Below are 25009 nucleotides of genomic sequence, written 5' to 3' on the forward strand. Positions count from 1 at the left end.
ATATGATTTCAATCTTCTGTACATCTTGCGGTGAATATTGGGTTAAGGTTAATAGAGAAAGTGGTATAATGTATGATATTATTTAAAGGTCAATGTCAGCCTTGTATTTATTTATTTTTTGAGGTATTAGATCACAAGTGTCAAACTCAATCATGTCACGTGACATCACATGATGTATCATGATGGTTTTTTTGCCTTTGCGGAGCCAGGATGGGCATGGCCTTCATGTGATTCATCTGGCCCATGTGCCGCCAGTTTGACACCCCTGTACTAGAAAATGATTGTATGAGTATTGTATGACAATAGTATTTTCATATCAGTTCAATGTGAATATAGTTTTGACTGGATATTGTGTTAAATATGCCCTATAACATCTGAATTTTGTGGTTCATACCACTGTTTCTGTAATAAATAAGTAGCTAAAATATGCCTAGGTACAGAGTATCAAAGAAAAGATGATAGGGACTATCCTATTGCTGGGACGGTAGTCAGAGATGTCTGACTTGAGATGTCAGAGAAAGAATAATTTCCTATTTTTGAAATCATTTATTAGTTACAAATCCCTCTTGACCATCCATCTAACTGTCCAATAAGCTTCCTCTCTAATGACTGGAGAAATTAAAACAATCTTTTACTGAAGCATGTTTTCACCACAACAGTTAATCTCAAAGGATTAAATAACATATAAGTAGACTGTTCTTCTTGTTCTTCTTATGGACCTTCATGAATTCTAAAACCTTTGAAATATTTCCAACAAGCAGAATTTATTATTATATGATACCATAATGGAATAGTGAAAGAAAAAGGTTTTTAATGCTTTTTCAATTTTATAAAGTGAATCCCAGGTGATAAACGGACTTAATGTTGGCTAAAGTGCATTTACCATAGGATAACATTATACTTCAAAAGTAAATCAACACAAGATAATATGCTGTGTATGTAATAATGAACTTGAACCAGGGATAGTATTCACTTACCGTATTTTTCGGAGTATAAGACACACCTTTTTTCCTCAAAAAAGAGGCTGAAAATCTGGGTGCGTCGTATACATCTAATACAGCATAAGGCTATGCATACAAATGTTTTGACAAAAAACGGGCCCATTTTCGTGAAAAGTGGGCCGTTTGGGAGAGGTTTGCAGAGTGCAAAAACTTTTTCTTTTTCTTTCTGGAAAGCTTTTTAACTGATTGATGAGAATTACATTGATCAAGTGCTGTGCCAGCAGAAACAAAGTCTTAGGTGCTGCAGATTGTCAGTGATTTCCTTCTCCAGCACATGGATAAATACACCTGGAAACATCTACCTACCTATCTTCTCTCTCTCTCTCCTCTACCTATCTACTGTATTTCTCTCTCTCTCTCCTCCCCCCTCTATCTACCTACGTACCTACCTATTCTCTCTCCCCCCCCCACCTATCTACTGTATTTCTCCCCCTCTCTCACACTATTTCTCTCTATATATACCTCTACCTACCAACCTACCTACTCTCTCCCTCTCTCCCTACCTACTGTATTTCTCTCTCTATCTTTTTCTATTTCTCTCTCTCTCTATCCCACTACCTACCTAACTACCTACCTACACACACTCTCTCCCTCCCTACCTACTGTATTTCTCTGTCTCTCTATTTCTCTCCCCCCCCCTTTATCTACCTACCTACCTACCTTACTTCTCTCTCTCCCTACCTACCTACTGTATTTCTCTCTCTTTCTGTCCCTCTCTATCCCTCTATCTACCTACTTTTAAAAAAAATTGCCTCTTCAAAACCTTGGTGCGTTTTATACTCCGGTGTGTCTTATATTCTGAAAAATACTGTGCTTTCCCTACCGGTTCACAAATGTGAGTGAGTGCAAGATGTTTTTGCTCGAAAGCGTCCCATCCACGCATGCGCTCGGCCTTCCATGTATGCGCTTTGATTGCACATACGGCTTGCACGCATGTGCATGGCTTGAAAACGTGCCTAAATAGGAAGGCATAGAACCTGGCTGGGTGGCCCACCCACGATTTCCACTACCGGTTCGGGTGAACAGATAATGGAATATCACCTCCAGTGGTGGGTTGCAGGCGTACGCCCTGGTACGGACATACTGGAGCCTTACAGGTACCATTCCGGTACGGTGCTCCAGAGGGCCCACCTGCCTGCCCGAGCTACTTTCTGTGTTTTAAAGCTGTTGATGCTTCTGCACACATGCATGGCGCATACAGTGCCTGTGCCATGCTCCGCTGAGCAGCTGGAGCATCGCAGAGGCTTGCAGAAGCATCATTTCCAGCTACACAACAATATTTCTGGTTTCAAATCAATATAACGTTTTACCATTTTTCCAACCATGTATATATTTTTGTCCAGTTTTTTTTTTTTTGCTTTTGGACACGTTCACCACATATGATAATACCCTGTTTTCCCAAAAATAAGGCCTCCCCAGATAATAAGACCAATCGGGCTTTTGAGCACATACACTAAAATAAGTTCCCCCCAAAATAACCCCTACCCGAAAATATTGCAATACAGCAGCCATGAGGTGACCACACTTGCCTTATCAAAAATAATAAGACCTCCCCAAAAATAAGGCCAAGCACTTATTTCAGGGGTCAAACACGGTACAAACCAGGTATCTGAATATTTTAAGTGTTCTATTGCTGAACATTACTAAAGCTTAAAATTTAAAAAAAAATCTAATTTAGATTTACAGTAATACTGTAGTATTATTGTAAATGAAGTACAGGAAATCCTTGACTTACAACCATTTATTTAGCAATTATTTGACATTACAATGGCATTAAAAATGACTTATGACTGTTTCTTGCACTTAATAATTGTTGCAGCATCCCTGTGATCACATGCTTAAAACTTAGGTCCTTAGTAATCAGTATCATTGACTAATCATACTGGTCACCAAGTATCTGCGTATATTATAACTTGTTAGAAGTATACACATCATTCACATATATCACCATTTCTGACCTTCCCAGAACACTTCCAATAAGCAAAGTCAATGGTAGAAGCCACATTTGCTTAACAAACATATGGTTTATTTAATATCTGCCATGATTCACTTAAATCAATAGCAAAAAGGTTGCAGAATCAGGAATAACTTACTTAACAACTTCCTTGTTTAAAAATGGAAATTGTGGCCCCAATCGTATTGTAACTTGAAGACCAACTGTAGTTAAAAAGTTATCAATGGCAATTTGATTTAAATCAAGATCGTTTTTTAAAGACTTAAGTATCTTAAAAACCTTTTTGCCAAATGTTTAACACTTGTTAAAATGTTTTAAACTTAACTGGTTTCATCTGTAGGTCCCGTCCAAAGTAATGGAATCATACTTCACATTTAATGACACTTCAACTGTGCAATTCCTGAATTAAATACACCATTCCATTTAATGCTGTCTTGTTTCAGAAAACCAATTCACAGTATGTCCATTCACTTAGGCACAAACTTAGGCTATTTTTATATATCAGAGAATAAGTGTGTGTGTGTGTGTGTGTGTGTGTGTGTGTGTGTGTGTGTGTAATGTATATGCTGGTCTTGTTGTATTCGAGTCTTTTCCCATGTACGATTGAGACAATCTCAGTCTTACATGGGAAAAGATCCAAATACAACAAGACCAGCATACCTACACCAGTGAAAATCAACGAACACACACACACACACACACACACACACACACACACATTTAAATGTCACTTTTTTATTTTTGTAGCATTTCTAAACTGGAAAGTTCTCATAGTATTCAAATTTGAAATGACAGCAAACATGCTAGCTAGTTCAAAAAAGAAAGCATTGTAGTTCAGATAAATAACTTCTTACTTAGCATTGTAAATGGAAGAATAATTTTCATGTATTCTTTGCTTCCCATTAATTGTTTAGGTTTGAAAACATGGTAACAGTTTGTTACGGTTATGTGTTGGGGATTAAAGATAGCTTGGATGCTTTTAAAATCATATTCTGTATTAAATCACAACATAGATATATTGTTAAGATGGCACAGTAATAAGATTAAAAATGGTTAGCATTTAATAAGATGTAAAATTTAAAATGCGTGAAAAAAATTACTGAGTAGGATTTAATTTAATGATAGGCCTTCTGAAATAGATTGTCCTAAGTACAGTTAACAATCAAAATGCTAAAGTAACTTTATTTTACCAGTTTTACTTGCATAATCTGGTAGTGATAGAAATTATATTAAAATATGATGTAACCATACTCTGTAACAACAACAACAACAACAACAACAACAACAGGCATTTTTATCAGTTGGATAAAAATAATGTTTGCATATTTCAAACATTTGAATGCTGATTACTGGCTTATTTAATGCTTAAACTTGAAAGTATTTTAAAGCATTCTGTTTATCTGTTAAAAATATAATCTTAACATTAGGAAGATCTGATAGTAATTTAATGCAATTAAATGCCATTGGGAAAAATGTAGCTATTTTGTTTAACCTTTGCAGTTCTGGCCAGAGTTTAATAACTATTTAATAACTCAAATCTTGAATTTTAATGCTGCAATGTAGTTTTTAATCAAATTATATTCATTCAGTCAAGATGAAATACAATATAATACATTTTGATTTTTACTTGCATGATTTAAAAATTACAATGTTTTGCCCAAAGTGTTGCCTTTTTATAATGAAACACTCTTTTGAAGTCATCTATTCTTTTATTTCCCAACCCCCATGTCAAGTTGTATTTGACTGCTTTGATACATTGTTCCTCATTTCTTCTCCATTCCAAGGTTCAGCTACTCTGAAGAATGGGTCTTTTTTGTAATAATACCATGCTTGCTGGTGCAATTAGTAGGGCTCTTGCTAGCAGTAGGAATAAAACCATAGCCTCTCATGGATTTATATGGGAAGCTGTGAGCTTTTTTGATTAAAGTAGCTTACACATTAGCAACAACAAGACATTAACCTCAATACTGATCAGTGAAAGCATTTTGTTTTAATTATGTTTTAAAATTGCATACATACATACTCTCTAACACATACAAACACACACACAGAGAGAAAGAGAGAGAGAGAGAGAGAAACACACACACACACACACTTTGGCTTGATGGCTGGCCATTTCTATTCATAAAAAAGTTTGAATAGCAATTGACATATGTGACAAGGACTGGGGAAATCTTGGTTCAAGGTCAGCCACAGTGAAAAAAAAACACTCACTGATTTTTACCTTATTCTTTCTAAATGAAATCATAGTATATTGGATGGTTAATAAAAGTTTCTTACACAATTTGAAAGAGAGATCTGGGCTTTAGGAAATAGCAACTCTCGTCTTCCTATCTAGGAAGAAGAGTTAATATAAAGCCTTATGCACAACTCCAGGAATGAAAATTAGCAAAAATATTTAAGTGGAAACCTGAATCAGAAGAATATATCATTTAATGAATGTGTTAAGGATTGACTTGTTTGCATGTAAATATTAAAAATTAAGTGTCTTTAATTCTGAATACTTATTTACGTGAAATAATATCTATGGCAGCATTGCTTTTATCTTAAATAAATTAGAACTATTTAGAGAAAGCTTGTAAAAATTAATAAACATGTTTGGCTAAATCACAATTAATGTAAACTATATATAGGAGATTCAGGACTGAGTACTGCTATTATTCATGGAAATATTAAATGTTAAAGTATTTTAGAATCGCAATTCATATGTAACAATTTTTGCCTTAAATTTGTTGAATAAAGCAAATTAAATGCCCAAGTTGTTCATTTCCATGACCATTTGGTCTTTTCTGATAATTAACTGAAAGCTAGCACATTATGTTAATCTAACATGCAAATGTACAATTTACAGCATAGTTTATATACCGGTAATTAATTGGATTTTTGTATATTATGGAACAGTTTGGCTAGACAACCATATGTTACAAATAACAGCTACATATTGGATGCCTTTTAATTAAGTAACTTTTTTATCTCTTTGTCTCAACCATTGCTTTGAGATTCTAAAATAATCTCAATAATCTGTGGAATAATTAAAAGTAGGATATCTTCCCCTTAATGCTGAAATAGGACAACAGTTATTAAGTACTAAATAATAAAAAATTTACTGGAATAGTCATAAAGCTCCTGCCTGCATAGGAAGATTGTTCTAATCTATTTTATTAACTTGAAATGAGGTTTGTTCTGCAAGTTAACAGAATAGCCTCATCGAAGAACATTTACAGATTTTAATAACTATAGAAGCAAGAGTTTGATTTAAAACATATACTCAACTGGTCTGTAATTCTCTAAGCATCAGGCTTCATTGATTGTTCTTCTTTCTTATAACAATAACATTCATATCTTGGAATATGACAAGTTTCATATCCATCTACTCATACAAGGTGATAACATCTATTTGTGTATATGAAAAACCTATAATCTATTGCTTTATTTTTGTTTGTTTATTTTTTAAAGCTAATTCATGGTATCTATAGCAATCAACTGACTTGCTAATAAAAGAACATGTTGTTTTAAATTGAATCGAACAGTTAAACATCAGATTCTTGCAATTCTACCAAAGTGCTTCAGATCAAATAAAGCAGAAACCTGGAACAATTCTGAGTGAGTCTGGAATTATTTTATGAGGCAGATAGAAAAAAGTTGAAGCAATTTCCTCGTCTCTTCTGTCCTTTTCAACATGGCACATTTATTGGCCCACCATTTCTCAATCACTTCATCACTTTCCATGCTTCTCTTTAGCCAATGATGATGCCAATTTCAAAATGGCATATCTCATCCGCGCCTGTGTCTGTATTTTTTGTTCCATTCCTTGCTATTATCTCCTTCTATGTCAATGATGACTCAATATAACATATTCTATCTTCCCTCACCAGTTCATGCCTTACCACTTATCCACCCTACTAGTTGACCCATCCCATCTCCCATCTTTCCTACTATTTTCATTTTTCTCAATTATTAAGTGTCAAATGTTGTCTAGGGATCAAAGCAACTTCTGGCCCCAGCAACCTATTTTGAATCATATCAGACATGTCTAAATGCCTATTTTGCTCCATGTACAGATGAAAATAGCTGAGCCACAAACCATTCAAAATCAGTTGACCAGTGCCAGTGCTGTGCATAAAAATACATCCCTGAATATTAGTATTTGAATTAACAGTTTTTGCCGATTCTGGAGTGTTAAGAATTTGAATAAATAGAGGAATCTGGTTTTGTGTGTTTGCTTTTAAAGGTTTATCTATGTGGTTGCTAAGAGTCGACACCAACCTCATGACACATAATCAATCTGCTTTTGGAAAGATTTAAAAACACAAGGAGAGACAGGTCCTGTCTTTAGTCTGTGGCAAATAATGATGCTGTGTCTTTTCCCCCTGCCCTCCTCCCAAATTCTTTACATTTGATATAATGAACAAAGGCTCATTTTAAATACTTCTTTACTTCCCATAGCAGTCTGTACAGCAAATAAAATAAAATGTTAGAACAAACATCTGGCTTCATTTGCAGACATAATGTACTAGTTAGCCAGTAGTAATGCTTCATCCTTTCCCAAAAGCTTGCAGTGGATTTTCTTCTAGTTTTGTGGGTTGTGGCCTGCCAGTGGAAAAAATGTTCTTCAAATAAGGTTCACAGTGTTGTTTCAAAGACAAAATGCTGCTTTTAATTAGGAACAATGTATCATATGTAGCACTTTGATTTATAGATTAACTCAAAACAGCAGTAGATGATGATGACGACGACGAAGACATACAGTAAGGATAAGGAAAATATATGTAATATGTAATATGTAATATTGCTGATTTTCTGCTGAGAGGAAAGGAGCCATTTCTTATTATACAAGTATTGCTTTCAGTCCTTCGCAGCCTTGTTCTTTCTAAAATTATTGGGTCCCCAGGCCATGCTTTGTAAGAATATTGGTAACTGTGGGTTAATTATCAAGTTGGTCCTAGTTTGAGGTACAGTTTAAAACAGATAATTTTATAAATCAATAATGCAAAAAGTAATGTTACTGAAATTATTTTTATGAGCAAAAATACTAATTCAATAAAATTTAAAGCTTAAATTGCAAATTTTAGTTTACACTACATTTTAATGTAGTAGCTTTATATTAATGCTGTTAATAACAGTAAGCATTTCATGTTCAAGAGTTCAATGTTTTATACATATTTTTTCTCATTTGCTTAAATTGACTTATCAGAATTGTTAAACTTAGATTTAATCACAATATTGTTTTATTTATGGAACATTTCTATGGAATATTAAAAATTACAAAATAGAGAAATACAGTTTTTAAAGAAAGTATATCCAATTTTTAAACTTTTTGCATAACATACTGATTAATGAACCAAATTTATTCTTAATTTAACAGAGAATCTGTAAACTTTTATTCAGTTTCTCATTTTTTTATATATTATATTCCTCTAGCACCTTTTGTAGTTTGGTTCATATACTTTAGAAAACATAGTTTAACAATCTTAACTGGTTTGGCTCACATGTAGTACATAAGCTATAATACATGCTATGTAAACTACTTTATGTTTGTGTGGATTAATTAAATCAGTAAAGTATTATCCCCTAAAGTCTGGTGACACATCTGTTAAGGCTAATTGTTTGGAATTCCATAATTTTATGTCATCTGTGTTAAAAATTTAAAGATAGTTTTTTAAAAAAAAAATCACCCAAGAAACTTCAGAACAGATATGAACTACAGTTTTGTAATAAACATGAGATTTAGCCATCATCTTTTGAGCTCAACTGTTTTTTCAGAGACTAATTTCTTCTTTATATTTTAAGCTCATTTCCTAATAGCATCCATAGAGGAGGCTATAAACGAAGTGAAATGTACAATAGCTGGATTTACAATATGTTGATAAGGGATGCCATTTATCAAATGGCAACACAATATTTTTAATGTATTTATTTAAGTTACATACTAAGTTTTGGTGTGTTCTGTAAAGTAGCCATAAACCCTCCCCTGCCAAATTTGACTAATAAAGTAGTGTCTTGACACCATCTGTCTATGCAATGCAACCACTCCCATGACCTCTATTCATTTTTTAGTAAAATGCTCCCCCTCCCACTATCCCCCAATTGTTGTTACTCCTCTGTTCACAATGTTTTATACAGATGGTAACTGCGCGTGCAAAAAGGGGGGAAATTCAGATAATTAAATGTGCTCTGCAGATTTTCTGTATAATGTGATATGTTGACAATGTTGAATTGGCAGTAAGAAAACCCTGAGGAAATCTGGACAGAAAATGAAATGGTGGTAGCTCATTTTACAGTTAATACCCTTTAACTATTCTATTCTTCTAGAAAATTGTGATGTGAGAATGTAAATTCTTTCAGTGGGGGTATGCATTGAGGTCATATCTTGCTTAGTTTTATGAATACTTATTTAAACAGAGCAATATTGCTGCATTACTTTGTCTTCAGTACAGTTCAGAAGTAACTGAGAACATCTGAATGATGGTTATTGTTAGAATTCTTACTCTTGAGATTATATACCACTAAAAGTTCAGTTTTATTTATGTGGGTTGTCACTAAATTCTGTTCATTTTATTATGTGCTAGGGGCTAAAATAAATTCTGGTGAACTAAAAAGCAGGATAGAGTTAAAAGGAAAATGTTTCTTTTCTTGAGTAAGAACATATATCAGAAACAAATATCAAGCAAATATTAGAAACATACTATAACTACAGATCATTGATTGTTATAACAGGCATATTAAAGCAATTGTACCTGTGTACATAGAATGTCATAGATATAATACAGGTAGTTCTCAACTTATTACAACAATTGAACCCAAAATTTATGTTGCTAAGTGAGAAATTTGTTAAATAAGTTTTGTCCCATTTTATGACCTTTCTTGTCATATTTGTTAAGTGAACCAGTTCAGTTGTTAACTTAGTAACAAGGTTGTTAAGTGAATCTGTCTTCCCCATTGCCTTTGGTCATCAGAACATTGTAAAAGGAGATCACATGACCCCAGGACACTGCAACTGTCATAAATATGAACCAGTTTTCAAGCATCCGAATGTAAATCACATGATTATGAGGATGCTGCAATGGACATAAGTGTCAAAAATGGTCATAAGTCACTTTATGTTGTAATTTTGAATGGTCACTAAATAAACTGTTCATATGTATGTATGAAATATATGATTTTTCTCACTTCCCCAAAAGGCATTTACATATTTAAGTCTGTTGTATGCATACAGTGTAGCATATGTCCCAACATACCTGGAAATGTTAATCATGGTCCTCCATCTGTGAGAATTTGGTACTTTTTTTGTGTGAAACGTCATAACAGATGAGCTATGCTGATACTACTGTTACAGTATTAGATGTTTCGAATAAATAGAAAAATTCAAAATAGATACTGGATTAAACAAATTTTATTATGAAACCATATTCAAGATTTTAAAACAAGTTCAATTATCTTTCTAGGTTGAAGACAGTCTTTAATCATAGTGTAGGTTTTACGCTTGCTGACATAGCTTTCTGTTTCTACTCATGACATCAACAGTTTCCCACATTTATTCCTATAACCATTAATAGCCAAGAAATGGGTTTTATAATTTTATGGAAGTACATCCCATAGAATTCGGTGGATATGCCTGCCTCCCTCCCTCCCTCCCTCCCTCCCTCCCTCCCTGGTATTAGGAGGAATTCTTTTTCAGTCCCACTAATTTACATGTTCCCTTTCAGTCGGGGGTCCAGGCTTGATAGTCAACTGAAATGATCTTGTCTCTTGTATGGAATGTATCTTCATGATCTTGAACCTCTTTTTATTCTTTTGAGAAATTCCTATTTTTCTGTTTTGGATTGTGAATTCTCATTGGTGATATTTCACTCACATTAGTTTCAAGGGGCTTTTGGGCCTCATATCTGGCTCTTCTCCCAGGCTATGGGCTGGGATGATCAGAGCCCCTGCTGAGTGAATGGTAGTTTAAGTGTTGATTGGAATTCCCATCTGTCTGCTGTTTATGAGGATTATTTTTATTTTTCAACCTAAATTGATTGATTGATTGGATTAATAAAAATAAATAAATAGCTATTTACATCTAAACATGAATGCTTGCATACCATATTAGGTTTAATATGGACAAAATGAAAATCTTGATGGATCCCAACTGCTTTTCTCCTCACACTTTTTCTAGTATTGTTCAGTAGCTTTTTTCCCTCACATGTAAGGAGGTTTACAACTTCAGGATGGGGAGATCTGACTTGCCCTTAAAACTGACAATATGAGCTGTTACCCAGTTTATGATGAAACATATAACAGATTCATCTTTAGAAAATATAATAGAAGTTGGAGCAAAATTGTTATAGGAAAAAATAATATAATAGTAAGAATACAACAGGTAGTCTTCGCTTATCACCACGAGTTCCTTGCCAAATGACATGAATTAAAACATCATGTGATTATACCCAACTGACAATGTCAGTTTCAGCTATAGTCATTAAGTGAATCACCCATGGTTGTTAACTGTGACAATGTAACTGTGACTTTGACTTCTTTCTGGCTTCCTCATTGACATTGCTTATTGCTAGTCACAATGGTGCAACATATAAATATGTGCTAGTTTGCAATCATGATTATGTGATTGTGGGGATGCAGCAATGACTGCATATTCAAGGACTGGTTGCAAAGTTACTTTTTCAATGCTGTTGTAACTTCAGTTGGAAAGTAAGGATTTACTTGTATAGTCCTAATTTTATTAGCAATCCTGCTATAAACCATGTCTTTGGTTAAATAAAGTATTGTTTATGAGGAGATAGCATTTTTTCCCCAAACAGATGTATTATTTAAGCCCGTGATGGTGAAGCTATGGCACGCATGCCACAAGTGGCATGCAGAGCCATCTCTGAGGGCACGCAAGCCATCGCCCCAGTTCAAATTCGCCATGCATGCATGCATGCATGCTCACCTCCCACCAGCAAGTTGGACTTTGGGTTTCTACGGTGCATGCAGGGGTGGGGGGCATGTGGGAGACATGCACATGCAAGGAGTGGGGCGCAAATGTCTGTTCCTTACTTGAAAGGCTTCGTGTCATGTATGTCTTGTGTTGCAGTGTCTTTCTTAGTTGCCATTTTTAGTCTAGTACAGTGATGGCGAATGTTTCTGTTCTTATGTGCCAAAATTGTGTGCAGGTGCGTGATAGTGCGTGTGCCACACACAATACAATGTGCTGTGCCCAAATGTGCGTGTGACCATCCTATGCATGTGTGCACGACTCTCTTCCCTGGGGGGAATTTTTACCCTCCCCAGGCTCTGGAGGCTTTCCTCAAGCCTCTAGGAGGGCAAAAACGGCATCCCCTGGCCCTCCAGAGAGGCAGAAAATCAGCTGGCTGGCACGCACATGCGCGCTGAAGCTGACATAGGGCAAGGGTTCTCGTGCCCTCAGAGATGGATCCACGTGCCACCTGTGCCACACGTGCCATAGGTTTGCTATCACGGGTCTAGTGACTCTATCACAGGTTTGTTTTTTGACTCACAAAATATTCATTTTAACCGAAAACAAACTAAATGTATATATTCATAAATGTAGCGATCTTCTCCAGGAGGACTGTCTTGAGAACCATTTTGAACAAGCACAGCAAAAATGGCTGTAAAATTGTGTGTGACTCATTTAATGGATACATTCTTTACTAACAGAAGTTCTGGTGCCAATTGTTCTACTAGTTCAGTGATGGTGAATCTAGGGCACGCAGGTGGCACGCAGAGCCATTTGTCAGGAAGTCACTTCCGGTTTGCTCGGAGGATCGTTTTGAGCGCTCCAAAAGCTTCAGGGACCGTCCGGAGGTTTCCGTGACGCCTTCGGGGGACATCTGGGGGGGGCGGAGAGGCTGTTTTCGCCCTCCCAGGTTCTTATAAAGCCTCTGGAGCCTGGGGAGGGCGAAAAAATCATGTAAAAATGGGGGAGCGCTTGTAGTGCGTGCGTGCGCACTGGGTGTAGCGCATTGCATTATGGGTGTGGCACACCTGCACATGACCCCCCTGCACTCCCCCCACTTGTGGCACGCGAGCCAAAAAAGGTTCACCATCACTGTACTAGTTAAACATTTTAACTCTACAGTTGACATGACTGCCAAGTTATGAAGTAGTGCAGATATCATACCATGGCTGCTGTTCCACTGAGTTTCTGCTTGTAGGCTGCTATATTATTTTAGTTGGTACTGGGGAAGAAGATGTTGGGCTAGGTAGTCTTTTAGTCTATTCCCAAATATCCTTTTCTATTTTAAAAGAAATGAAATAATGAAGTATTAAGTTAAAAGCAAATGTAATAAAATAAATAAAATATTGTTTCAGTTAAATGTTATGGGGACGTAATAGGTAAACAAAAGATCATCTCTGCTTGTGCAGTTTACATTCCAAGTTCCTCAGTGACAATGAAAGTTCAAAAGTATTTTTGCTAGACTGTTCATTTAGATTACAGAGTCCATTAGGGAATAATCATGTTGATTTACCTGCAAAAGGGTCACACCTTTTATTCTTTAGTGCCTCATTAACCTGGAGTTTTCTAATGCTTCTTGAATGTTGGGAATGTTAACTTTAAAGTTTCACTGTGACTGAGGTTGGCCACATTCCTTTAGGGATTTGTTACTAATCCTTTAAAAGGCTGCTTGAAATATTTTGTTTTCTAAAAGTATAAATGTGTCTGCAAAATTGCTCCTAAAATTTTGCTTTTCTGCTTTCTGTCACAGGAGCTAATAACTCACATAACCCAGACCTCTGTAAACCACTAGATGGGTGTAGCTATTATGCAGTAGAAAACCACGCACACAACCCCACCTTCACTGCATGTTTGAATAGAAGTCAAGCACAAAAATTCATCAGTGTCTACATGACAGGTTTTTCAAGAAGCTTCTGGAAAGGAATTAATAAATTGTACTTTTATCCTTTTCCTCCATGGAAAAATCCTTTAATTCATACCAGACTTGGTTTCTTTTATGTTATATTCATCACTTCAGTTGCTTACTGAGTATTTATAGTACTTACAGACTTGCAGTATTTCTGTCAACATAGACCTGCATATATCTATTCAGGATCAAGTCTCAAATCATCTTTTCAGGTTGACATGCATACAACTGTGTGACTATACAAAATACAACATTGAAATTATTTTGTTATACTCGACTTACCTTTCATTTAATGCTTATATGTAGTTAAAAAGCACTGAAAAAAGTGACTTATGACCTTTTTCACACTTACGACTGTTGCTGCATTGCCATGGTCATGTGATCAGAATTAGATGCTTGGCAGCTAGTATATATTTATGACAGCTGCCCTGCACCAGGGTCATGTGTCACCATTTGTAACCTTCCCAGCCAGCTTCCAACAACCAGATTTGCTTAATGACTGCATGATTCACTTAACAACTGCAGTGATTCGCTTAACAACCCTGGCAAAAAGGATATAAAATAAGGCACAACTCATTTAACAACTGCAACTTTTCTGTAGAAAATGAGAAATTATAGAACAAAATGAAGAAAAAAAAGCAAAGCTCTAGAATAGAGGTGTCAAACTTGATTTCATTGAGGGCCGCATCAGGGTTATGTTTGACCTCCGGGGGCTAAGTGGGCATGGCCGGGGTGGATGTGGCCAGCTTGACATCACTCATGTCAGGTCACCTGTGGTGGCTCGGGCTGGGCTGGGAAGATCCTCCTCTGCCAATGAAAATGGATCTCCATTTTCTATGGCAGAGGCACTGCGAGCCAGTTCTTCGCTATTTCCAAGGTGGCACCACGGGCCAGATCTAAGCACCCCAAGGGTCAGATCCAGCTTGTGGGCCTTGAGTTTGACACCCTGGCTCTAGATGTCTTCCTCAACCATAAAGCCAATGTTAATTGATGTGGACCAATTGTGTCATTAATATTTTTGTTGACAAAAGACCAAGTTACCAAATTTTACTGGAGCACGATAGTGATCATTTATAAAAATAGTAAAGAAACTCAGGTATACTATAATTAGTAAAGTATGATAGGAACACACACACTTACCCAAATGGACTGCAAAATAAATTCAGGGACTTGTGCGTAGATTCTAATGCTACATTGACCTTGGGGATCAGGGTAGTGAGTTAGTAGGCGTTTTGAGTTTAATTGCTGTAGTATCTTGGAGAAATTGGGTATCATCATTTTGTTTGTCCATGTGAGCAACATTATGTTAAATTATTTTAATTAGCTTCAGGGTTCAGCTTCCAAATCAGAGTACTGTAGCTATTCAGGCTCAATGCAGTTTCCTTATAGTAGCAGCAGCTTTGGAAGATAGTTGTAATTTGGCACATTTAAAGGCTTGAATATTTGCTAGTAAGCATTACCAAAATATTTATCTGCTTGCTACTAAGCCAGAAGCATGTAGCTGTATAGGTTGGTGAAGTAACCTTTTTGCTTTCTTTTTTCCTTTGATTTGCATATTCATAGCTGATGAGGTTAATCAGATGAATAAAGAAACTGATCCATAATTACAGTCTTCATTAACTTATGAATAGGTGAACTGTTAAGATTTTGTTTCATTTGCAGAAAGGCTGATACAACTATGGATAAAATTAAGCTGGGATAAAAATTAAGATTTTTTAAAAAATGAGCATAAAATATGTAACTAGGGACATTAATATTAAGACATTTTAGTGTTTTGTCTGCCAAATATATCTACAATTTTAGAAGTAATACAACACTAGAGACCAGGATAGGCATCTGATATCATCTGGACATTTTAGACGTCACTTTTCATGATGTTCTGTTTGCTGGGCAATCTAAATTCATGAATTATGCTAAATCATAATACAGTTGTGGTTTGATTTAGTATATTTATAATCTAGTTTGCCTTGCAAAGCACAATTCATCTGTTGTTGTGGTATTGAAATACATAAAAAATGTTTCTTGAAAAGATCATCTATTGGTGTAATGTGTGAACACCATCCCAATCATATTGATGACAAGGTTATTTCAATCTGGGTGTAGAGCATCTCATTGCCTACCGCTATAATTTATTGCTTGTCTAAAATTAAACTTACATCTTGTATTTAATTGCATTGTTTTTAAGCTATACAGATTGAAACCAGACTCCCAAATTGACAAGCTTTCTCTTAAAACTGCTTCATAAACACAGTATGACTAAGATTGTAACATTTCTCCCCTAAATTGTATTAGTAAAGTATAACAAACCATCAAAAGAGAGAGAATATAGTAAGAAACTATACACATTGCAATGATTAAAATAAAATAAACATAAAGGGAAATAATAAACAGGAAAGGAAGAAAAATCCCTAAGTTTATTAAGTCTATATAGAAATATTTTGTATCATGCTCTCTATTTGAGAAAATAGAAATGTATGAATTCACAAATTGATAAGGATCACTTAAGTAAAAATAAATTTACTTAAGTGATCCTTATCAATTTATTTTGTCATCTCCATAAAATATTTCACAATAGAGCTAAGACTGCAACATGACCCACATTACAACTGACCATAGGATTGACAGTATATCACCCATAACATATTGAAGGTATTGCCTTGATTCTGGACTTTATTGATACTTTATTGAGGCCTCAAACCCTCCAACGCAGTGGGGTTGCACTGAATGGGTTAGCTGGGAACCATCTTATGACCTGCTTTGTCCCTCAGATTCTGAATATTCATTCAGTTGAGTCTCTGTATATTAAAACGTTGCCAATTCTTGTTAGGTATCCTTATTAACTATTTAAGGTCACTAAGCATAATTATACAGTGCATCTTTGTGGTTTATTTTTTTTAATCCAAATTTGAACATTTTAATTCTAGTAGAAATTAAAAAATGTAATTTGCATTTTTAGGTTCACGCCTTCGTCAAGATGATTTCCCACCTCGAATTATTGAACATCCTTCGGATTTAATTGTTTCTAAAGGAGAACCAGCAACACTGAACTGCAAGGCTGAAGGCAGACCAGTTCCAACAATTGAATGGTACAAAGGAGGAGAAAGGGTTGAAACTGATAAAGATGATCCTCGTTCTCATCGGATGTTGCTACCGACTGGATCTTTATTTTTCTTACGTATAGTTCATGGCCGCAAAAGTAGGCCTGATGAAGGAGTTTATGTCTGTGTAGCCAGGAATTACCTTGGTGAAGCTGTGAGTCACAATGCATCATTGGAAGTAGCAAGTAAGTCTTTTCTTTCCCTTTTTTGTTTGGCAACTATTTAAATAGAAAACAGTAGAATTATTGTTTTGATGTAAAGATAGAATGAAAAATAGTTATATGCACTGACCAAAATCATTTCCTTTGCATAAAAAGAGATGATATATCTAATCAAGTGAATGGATAATAATCAGTAAAATCAAAGGGTCCTGATTTGCAAGTGTAATTTATGAAACTACTATATATGCACTTAAAAAAAGGTTTTGAACAATACTATCTTTGCCATTATAATTTGCTTCACAAGCAGTGATAGTAGATAGTAGATATTAGTCCAAACATAGTTCAAAGAACAAACAATTGCTTACAGTCGCAGTTCATGTTCCAGTCATCAAGTCATCAAGCATAGGACAAGCAGAGAGAGAATCAGAGAGAGAATGAGCTCTCCTGACTTCCTCTTATAGCAGAGCTAATTACATCTGTTAGGTACATCCACTTATTTAAAGTAACAGCAACCTATTGTCATTGTAGATAGATATACAGTATATTGCTTGCCTAACACTAGGAGTATACTCCCAACACATGGCTATATTGAAGTTTGAAACTACTAATTTGTTTAAATAGCTTTTAATTAATATCTTCATATATGCAACGTATCCTCAACTGGAAGAAAAAGAATAGAAGTACAAAATGCAAGAAAGAAGAGAAAAAAGAAGAAAAAGGAATATAATAAGAGAAATGGAAAAAAATATAAAAGTGATATTCAACTTTAATCACAAGTATAAAATTTAATGATATTTCACACATTTTCAAAAAAAATTCAGAATTGAAAATGTTTTCTTTACATGAGTAAGCAGGAAAGACAGGAATATAAATCATTTGCCCTGCAATAAATAGAAGGCAATAGCTTGGACCACCCAAGCAGGAACTGCTTAGTGGGCTTAGTTCTGCTGTAGTTGGCATAGCTCTACTAAGGTCGTGGTTGTGTCCTGGAAAGTAAAGTAATGAAACCCTAGGTAAAATTATACTTGAAGTGAATCAAACAGTTCATAGAATGAGATAATACGGGGAAAAATCAACTGGACATGGTAAGAGATCATTTTGGGCCTCAACAATACCAACAACAATTTACTCTTATTTCATCTGCAGAGTACCATCCAGCAGATCTTTTCTGAGTCAGGTTCTACTAAGGAAGATTGGGCAGAAAGATAATTTGATGGATCTTTGTATGGAATTTGCTAAGCATTTGGAAAACAAAATTGCTCAGATCCTCTTAGAGTTAGATCCCAGCTAGACAAATATGAAAGAGTTGACTGAAGCACAGCTTTCCAAGTTATCTGAGATATGTTAGTCCTAAGTAATGTTATAGATTATCTATAGGTTATTATCTATAAATATAATTGTCTTTGTAGATTATCTATGAGGGGACAGTGATGTTCTTGGTACTGTTTGATCCCTCAGTGACTTCTGATACCATTTGGCAATGTATTCTTCCGAACTCCCTAACAGAATTAGAAGAGGAGCACATTGTGCTGCATGGTAATGGACTAGTTTTAGGTGGTGGCAAGATGTGAGTAGGGTTGCAGTTGTAGGCTTCTTAGTTGCGTGTCCTACAGAATGTAATGCACTCCTTTTTAACTCTGATATGAAGATATTGGCTGAAATCATCAACATACAGTCGGATATTATCAATACAATTATATGCAACTTTACATCTCAATCTATACATCTCTACCATTGATGTGATAAAATGCTCTCCAAGTGCCTGGAGGCAGTTCAAATCTGGATTAAGTTAAAGCTGAATCCCAGAAAGATGGAGTGGCTTTCAGTTTGTAAGCAATTGAGTTCCAGAAAGATTCCGTCATGAATTCTGGTTTGGTTTTGGATTTACTATGCTTAACTAATTAGTATCTTGAGGGTAATCCAAAATCAAATACCCTGTTTTCAGAGTATGGAGCAGTTTTTACAAGAAGGCCCTTTTTATAGCTATATCTAGTTGCCAGATGTGGTAACTTCTGGATTGAAAGTTTTATTCATAGTTATTCATGCCTTGTCACTTTCAAATGGATTATTGTAATGTATCCATGTAAGATAAACTGAAAAACATTCAAAGGTTCAAGTCCAGAATTTAGCAGTTTGAGTAGTCATAAGTGCTTATTGTGTCCTTGTAACAGTACTGGTTTGAGACTTCCACTGGTTATCAGTTGGTGTAATTCAAGATACATGTAATTACTTTCAAAGTCTTGAATTATTTAAGGCTTGCATATCTATGAAATCACCATCTCCGATTAACATCAGCCCTTCTAATACTATAAAATGAAATAGCGGGGCCTGTTTTCATGTCTCCACATTAGGAACATATCAGTTGCAAGGGCCACAAATCATTATTTCTATCTGTTTCTATTGTATAGTATCATCCTGTATATTTGAAGGTTCCTTCTCTGTTGTCATTTAGAATATGTATAAAAGTTTGGCTTTTAAATCTCTAGGAAGCAGATGTTTGCGCCTCTATTAATGGAAATGGTTTTCTGTAGAAGAGAATAGCAACCATTTCTGGAGTCTCATGTTATGATTTAATGGTTTTGTTAGTTGCATTATGTTGTGTTTTATTCTGAGTAAATAGGGGAAAATTGCATGTAGTGCAAAAATGTTGAAAATATTGCAACCTGCAATATCACACAATGCAAACAAACAAGCAAATAAATTTATTTCAGACACCACAATTCAATTCCGTACTTGCTCAAAATGTTTCCGAATTTAGACCTATACTTTTTTATCATAGTTTCTCTAAATAAATGTACAATAAACAAAGAGGTTTTTACATGTATACATTTCAGCAGGCCACTGAAAATGTAAAATTCTACTCTCTGTGGTATAAAGCCACACTAATTCTTGTTATTTTTATATCAGAAATAGACAACTTCTGTCCTGTTGGATCATTGTTTCAGAGATCCTTTACATCCTGGATTTCTTAGTACCCCTATAGGAGCCAGGCAGTTTTTAAATAGATGTTGGCTTTCCCATAGACTTTCTTTGTGGAAAGCTAGTAGTGAGCATCAGAAATCTTCCTGCTTCCTCCCCCTACATTTGCTAATATTTTAGAAAGAGAATTAACATTTTTACTTCCGTGGTAAGTAAAGAACCTCCTCTTGGCTGGGAGTCAGAAGTAACCAAGGCCCAAAACTTTAGTCATATTGAAATTTGAGGGTCATGAAAGAATGGGGAAGGAAACTTGCTTTTTTTCTTTTAATGGAGATGAGATGATCACAGGAAGGTGTAACTTGTTTCTAAATAATGTCTGTTCTTACATTTTTGTAATCTTTGATTAGACCTCTTAAGTCTATTCATAAATCTTTTTTGTAGTACATCTGGTTTAAGATGCTGTTTGTGTTCTGTTAGTTTTTTTATGGGACAAAATTGTATCTTTCCATAATTGATGTGAGCACCTAAACCAAATTGTCCTTGTTTTTTGTTGTTGTTGTTTAACAACCCTGTAACCCTTGCATCAGGGTGGAGTCAGGGTGATTGAATGGAGCTGAGAGTTTACTGCCCAGATGCCCTCTCTGAGACCTATGTGAAGCTCACAGTAGATATATTCTCTTTGCGCCCAGAGAGAGAAATATTTGCCACTACTTAGATCAGTGGTTCTCAACCTGTGGGTCAGGACACCTTTGGGGTTCGAACGACTCTTTCACAGGGTTCGCCTAAGACCATAACGGAAAACACATATTTTCGACGGTCTTAGGAACCGAGACACCAATTTTATGGTTGGGGGTCACCACAACATGTGGAACTGTATTAAAGGGTTGCGGCATTGGGAAGGTTGAGAACCACTGACTTAGATGAACTCACAGCCTCATGATTGTGAGGCAAGCACTCCACCTCTAAACCACCACACCGCTTAAGTCCTTGTTCTTATTTTTAATAATGTTAATATTTAAATTATAAACTGTGCCTTTGAAACACTCAAAGAGATTGTTTGGTCACATGTTACAAAGTTAAATGAGTCAGAAGGTGACACAATAGATGACTATGATGGTGATTTAGTGATGATTTACTATTTACTAAATCTGCACTTAGTTTGTAGATATGCAGGGTATAAGTTCTGTAACCGTCCCACCTGCTAATATTAAGAAGAATGTGTATCTCTAAAGAATAAGAAGTTGGGAAAAGAATACTAAACTGTTGCATTACAGTAGAAAGGTAGATCATAGCTCGGACAGTTGTAGAAGACTCTGGGAGCAGAGCATGACACTTCCTCCTTTCTTGCACCAGTATATGCCACAGTCTAGCAGCCTTCTCCAGTTATCACTTATCTGAACATTGAAGATTTTTTTTTTCTCTAACCTGAGCAATTGTTTTCTGAACATAATTGTTTTATTTTACTTCTTACAGTCTAACTTGCATTAAATGACTATTTTTCTTTTGATTTTTTTTTTGTGGCTTCAGATAAGTACAGAATACAAGTCATACTTTTCTATCATTTCATACATAATAGTAAAAGATGCATATTTCATGTAAACGGTGTTATACTAACAATAAGATTAATGAATATCTGCCATTAATAAAACATTTTAATCCTGCTGGGCATATTACATCGTTATTCAACTGTAGTTTCCTAATTTCTTTACAAAGAATAGTTCTCCAGTGCTTTTTAATGATAGTGTTTTTATTCATAATATCATTTTATATTTTCTATGAATAAGAAAAAAAATTACATATAGCATGTTGCTGGTCATTTTTGTAATAGTCTCCATAAGAACACTTTTTCACATGGCAAATAGCTACTGTAAAATCGAGTAATAATAGCATTAGCTATTTGAAATGTAATATGATGTATTTCTGGTAATTTCTGCTGTGTTTCAGTAACTACCGGTATTGTGAATGATAAAATATCTTGTCTGTAGGTAAGCAGCAGGAAGTAGTAAACATAAAACCTATGACAATACTGAAACAGAGAGAAGGGATATAATAGAAGCTGGAATATTTTATCTCCTAAATAAACACTTTGCCCTTTTTTTCTGAGCAAACATGGCTTAACTAAACACTATTTAAGTTACCTATTGGAGTCACAGCTGGACACAGCTCTAAGTTGATTGAAGTTGATAGAGCATGTAAGTAGAAAAGGCACTGCAGCTCTTAAAGGTTTACACAAGCGGACCCAATGATTATATGAAAGTGGTAACTAATGCAAAAGAGATGTCTTGGGTTTTCTACTAAAATCTTTTCTTGTCTTTCTGAACCCACCTTCTGATGACTTGAAATATTTTTCAATTAATTCCATGTTTTAGTTTTGTAGGATTATTATCAGGTTCATATTACATCTTCAGGGACATGTTTTCTGGAAGGGAAAGGTCCTATGTAATGTGGTAAAGGGCATGTTCTTGTCAAAGCAGTTGGGTAATGTTGTCTACAAATCTTACATTTCACAAAGGAAGTGCAGTTTTTATTACTGACTTATTTTCTTACAAGTCCATAAAATTTATATTTTGGTGTATATTTTTTACAAATGACAGCTTACTTTCCTCAAAAATATCACTACCAAATGAGACCTATACAATATATTGAGGTAACATAAGCATGTAAAAAAAAAAGAAATGTTGAATTTTAGTACTTGGAATAAGGAATAACAAAATAATGTAGAAGCTTTCTAGTGATACTCCATGAAAATAGCTTAAGCTGTTTTATATATTTAGTTGAAAAGTCTTCCAAGATATTTTTAAGCTTACAATTTAAAAGGGAGAATAGATTGGAAAGGAGAAATCTTAAGAAATGAAACTGATACCTGAACTTTGTTTTAAAGTTCTGAAAAAGAAAGTTTCAAGAATGGAGAAATAAATGTATGGTGCAGGTCGTTATTTCAGCGGCTGAGAATTATATGGAACTGTCTCAACTCTGGCTTTTTTTCTACCTTTTGACATTTCAGAAAGTTTCTTTCTTTTTCTTAATCTTAGAAAAGCCCAACATGGTGCGTAGTTCTCAAAAAGTAATATTTTTGAGGAAAGTAAGCTGTAATTCGTTTTTAAAAATGTACATTGAAATATAAATCTTGTAACTAATGCTTGCCAGGGTCTTTAGAAAGGTATCAGACAAATAACTAATTACAAATCTCAGCATTAAGCAAGATGAATACTAATGTCCTGGTCTGATCGGGTGGTTAACCATAATGTAAAATTATTTTATTAAGAATTATCCAACAAAAATTATGAGCCTAAGAAGGATATGTGCCACTGCAGAGATAAAAACATACCACCTGCAAACTAGCAGAGTTATAATCCCAAGACATGGATAGGTATTAGAAATGTGTTGCTGAAAAACAATGTTCTATGAAAAACAAGATCTGTGGATTTAAACAAAGCTGTTGAAATATACCAGGCAACTGAAGATATTATTATTTGAATAGAAAAAATGAATGGAAGATATATTTCTACATACCATTACTGAAAATAAACAGAATGGTAGAATGAAGGAACAAAAAGTTGAATATCAAAAGGAGAATGAGTAAGAAGAATATAACTAGCAGTGGGCTTTTAAACTTTTTTCTCTTTGAGTCAGTTTTGATTCCTAGCAACCGCATGGACAATTTTTATTGCTGTGGGCAACATTTTTGGAAATGGTTTGCCACTGCCTTTCTCCTAGGCCTAGAAAGTGGCTGGCTCAAAGTCATATACCGAAGGTGACTTCATGCCTAAACCAGGATGATCATTCATAGTCTCCCACTTTGCAGTGCTTTTAACCACAACTGTAAGCTAACTTCTGAATATTGTTCAAAATATATACTTTTGTCAGAGTATGAATGTCCAGGAGTTATAGTTTTATTACTTGTATTTTTATGTATTTGTTTTTATGGTTTAATTGGCATACTATAAAATGCTGGGAGTTTAGCTGGAGCATGCATGGTAGGCTATAATAATAGTAATTAAGGAAATTTAAAACCAATTGTTATCACTTTAATTGTTATCAATTAAAGTGACTGATTAAGCCCATATAAAGTTCAGCTGCTTTAGTAGGATATTTTGTGACATTTACTCAGTTGCCTGTTACAACAAAATCATAATCTTCAAAGAACTTACAAAACATCAAAGGGATCTTTTTGTTGGAAAGTATCCGTCAGGAGAAGTGTGCAAAAAACAAACTCCAGGCCATTGGATATACTATGAAATATAATGAAGACAGGGGAAGTGTACAAAATATTGTCCAAGGCATTGAATATATCATGGGACACAGTGAAAACAGTGATTAACAAGTGGATAAAATATGGCATATCAGGACATTACCAAGAACTGGAGGACCGTCCAAAATTGATGAAAAAAACAAGAAGAAAACTGGTTGGGGAGGCTATGAAAAGAGCAACAACAGTAAAGGAGCTGCAGGAATTTCTGTCAAATACTGGTTGTGTATTACAAATGACAACAATCTCTTATATTCAGCATATCTTTGGAAATGAGCTAGAGTAGCAATATGGAAGCCTTTTTTCACAAAGAAAAATACCCAAGCCCAATTACATTTTGAAAAAGCTGCGTCACATCTGACAAAAGCATGTGGGAAAATATGTTATGGTCTGATAAGACAAAGGTTGAACTTTTGCCCATAAATTCAAAAATATGTTTGGTACAAAAACAACGATGCATCACCAAAAGTACCCAGAGTGAAGCATTGTGGTGGCAGCATTATGCTTTGGGGCTCCTTTTCTTCAGCTGGAACTGAGCCTTTAGACAAGGTGGAAGGAAATATGATCAGTTCTAAATATCAGTCCATTTTGGCACAAAATTTTAGCAAGCCTCTCTTAAAATGCTAACAACGAAGAGAAATGTTACTTTTCAACATGACAACGACCCAACGCATGCCTTCAAATCAATAAAAGAAAGAGCTTCACCAGAAAAAAATCAAAATTGTGAAGTGACTCAGCCAAAGTCCAGTCCTGAATCCAATTGAC

At 35.1% G+C, this 25009-nt stretch overlaps 1 protein-coding gene across 1 annotated transcript in view; it reads left to right on the forward strand.

Moving 5' to 3' along the window:
* ROBO1 (roundabout guidance receptor 1) overlaps window positions 1-25009 on the forward strand; it is a 464376-nt gene that overhangs the window by 255763 nt on the left and 183604 nt on the right. The window contains exon 4 of the mRNA XM_081951684.1: window positions 16774-17100. Coding sequence (XP_081807810.1) covers window positions 16774-17100 — 327 coding nt within the window. The remainder of the gene's footprint in view (window positions 1-16773; window positions 17101-25009) is intronic.

This window comes from Natrix helvetica, assembly GCF_964273705.1.
Source record: "Natrix helvetica genome assembly, chromosome: 4".
Taxonomy (NCBI): Eukaryota; Metazoa; Chordata; class Lepidosauria; order Squamata; family Natricidae; genus Natrix; species Natrix helvetica.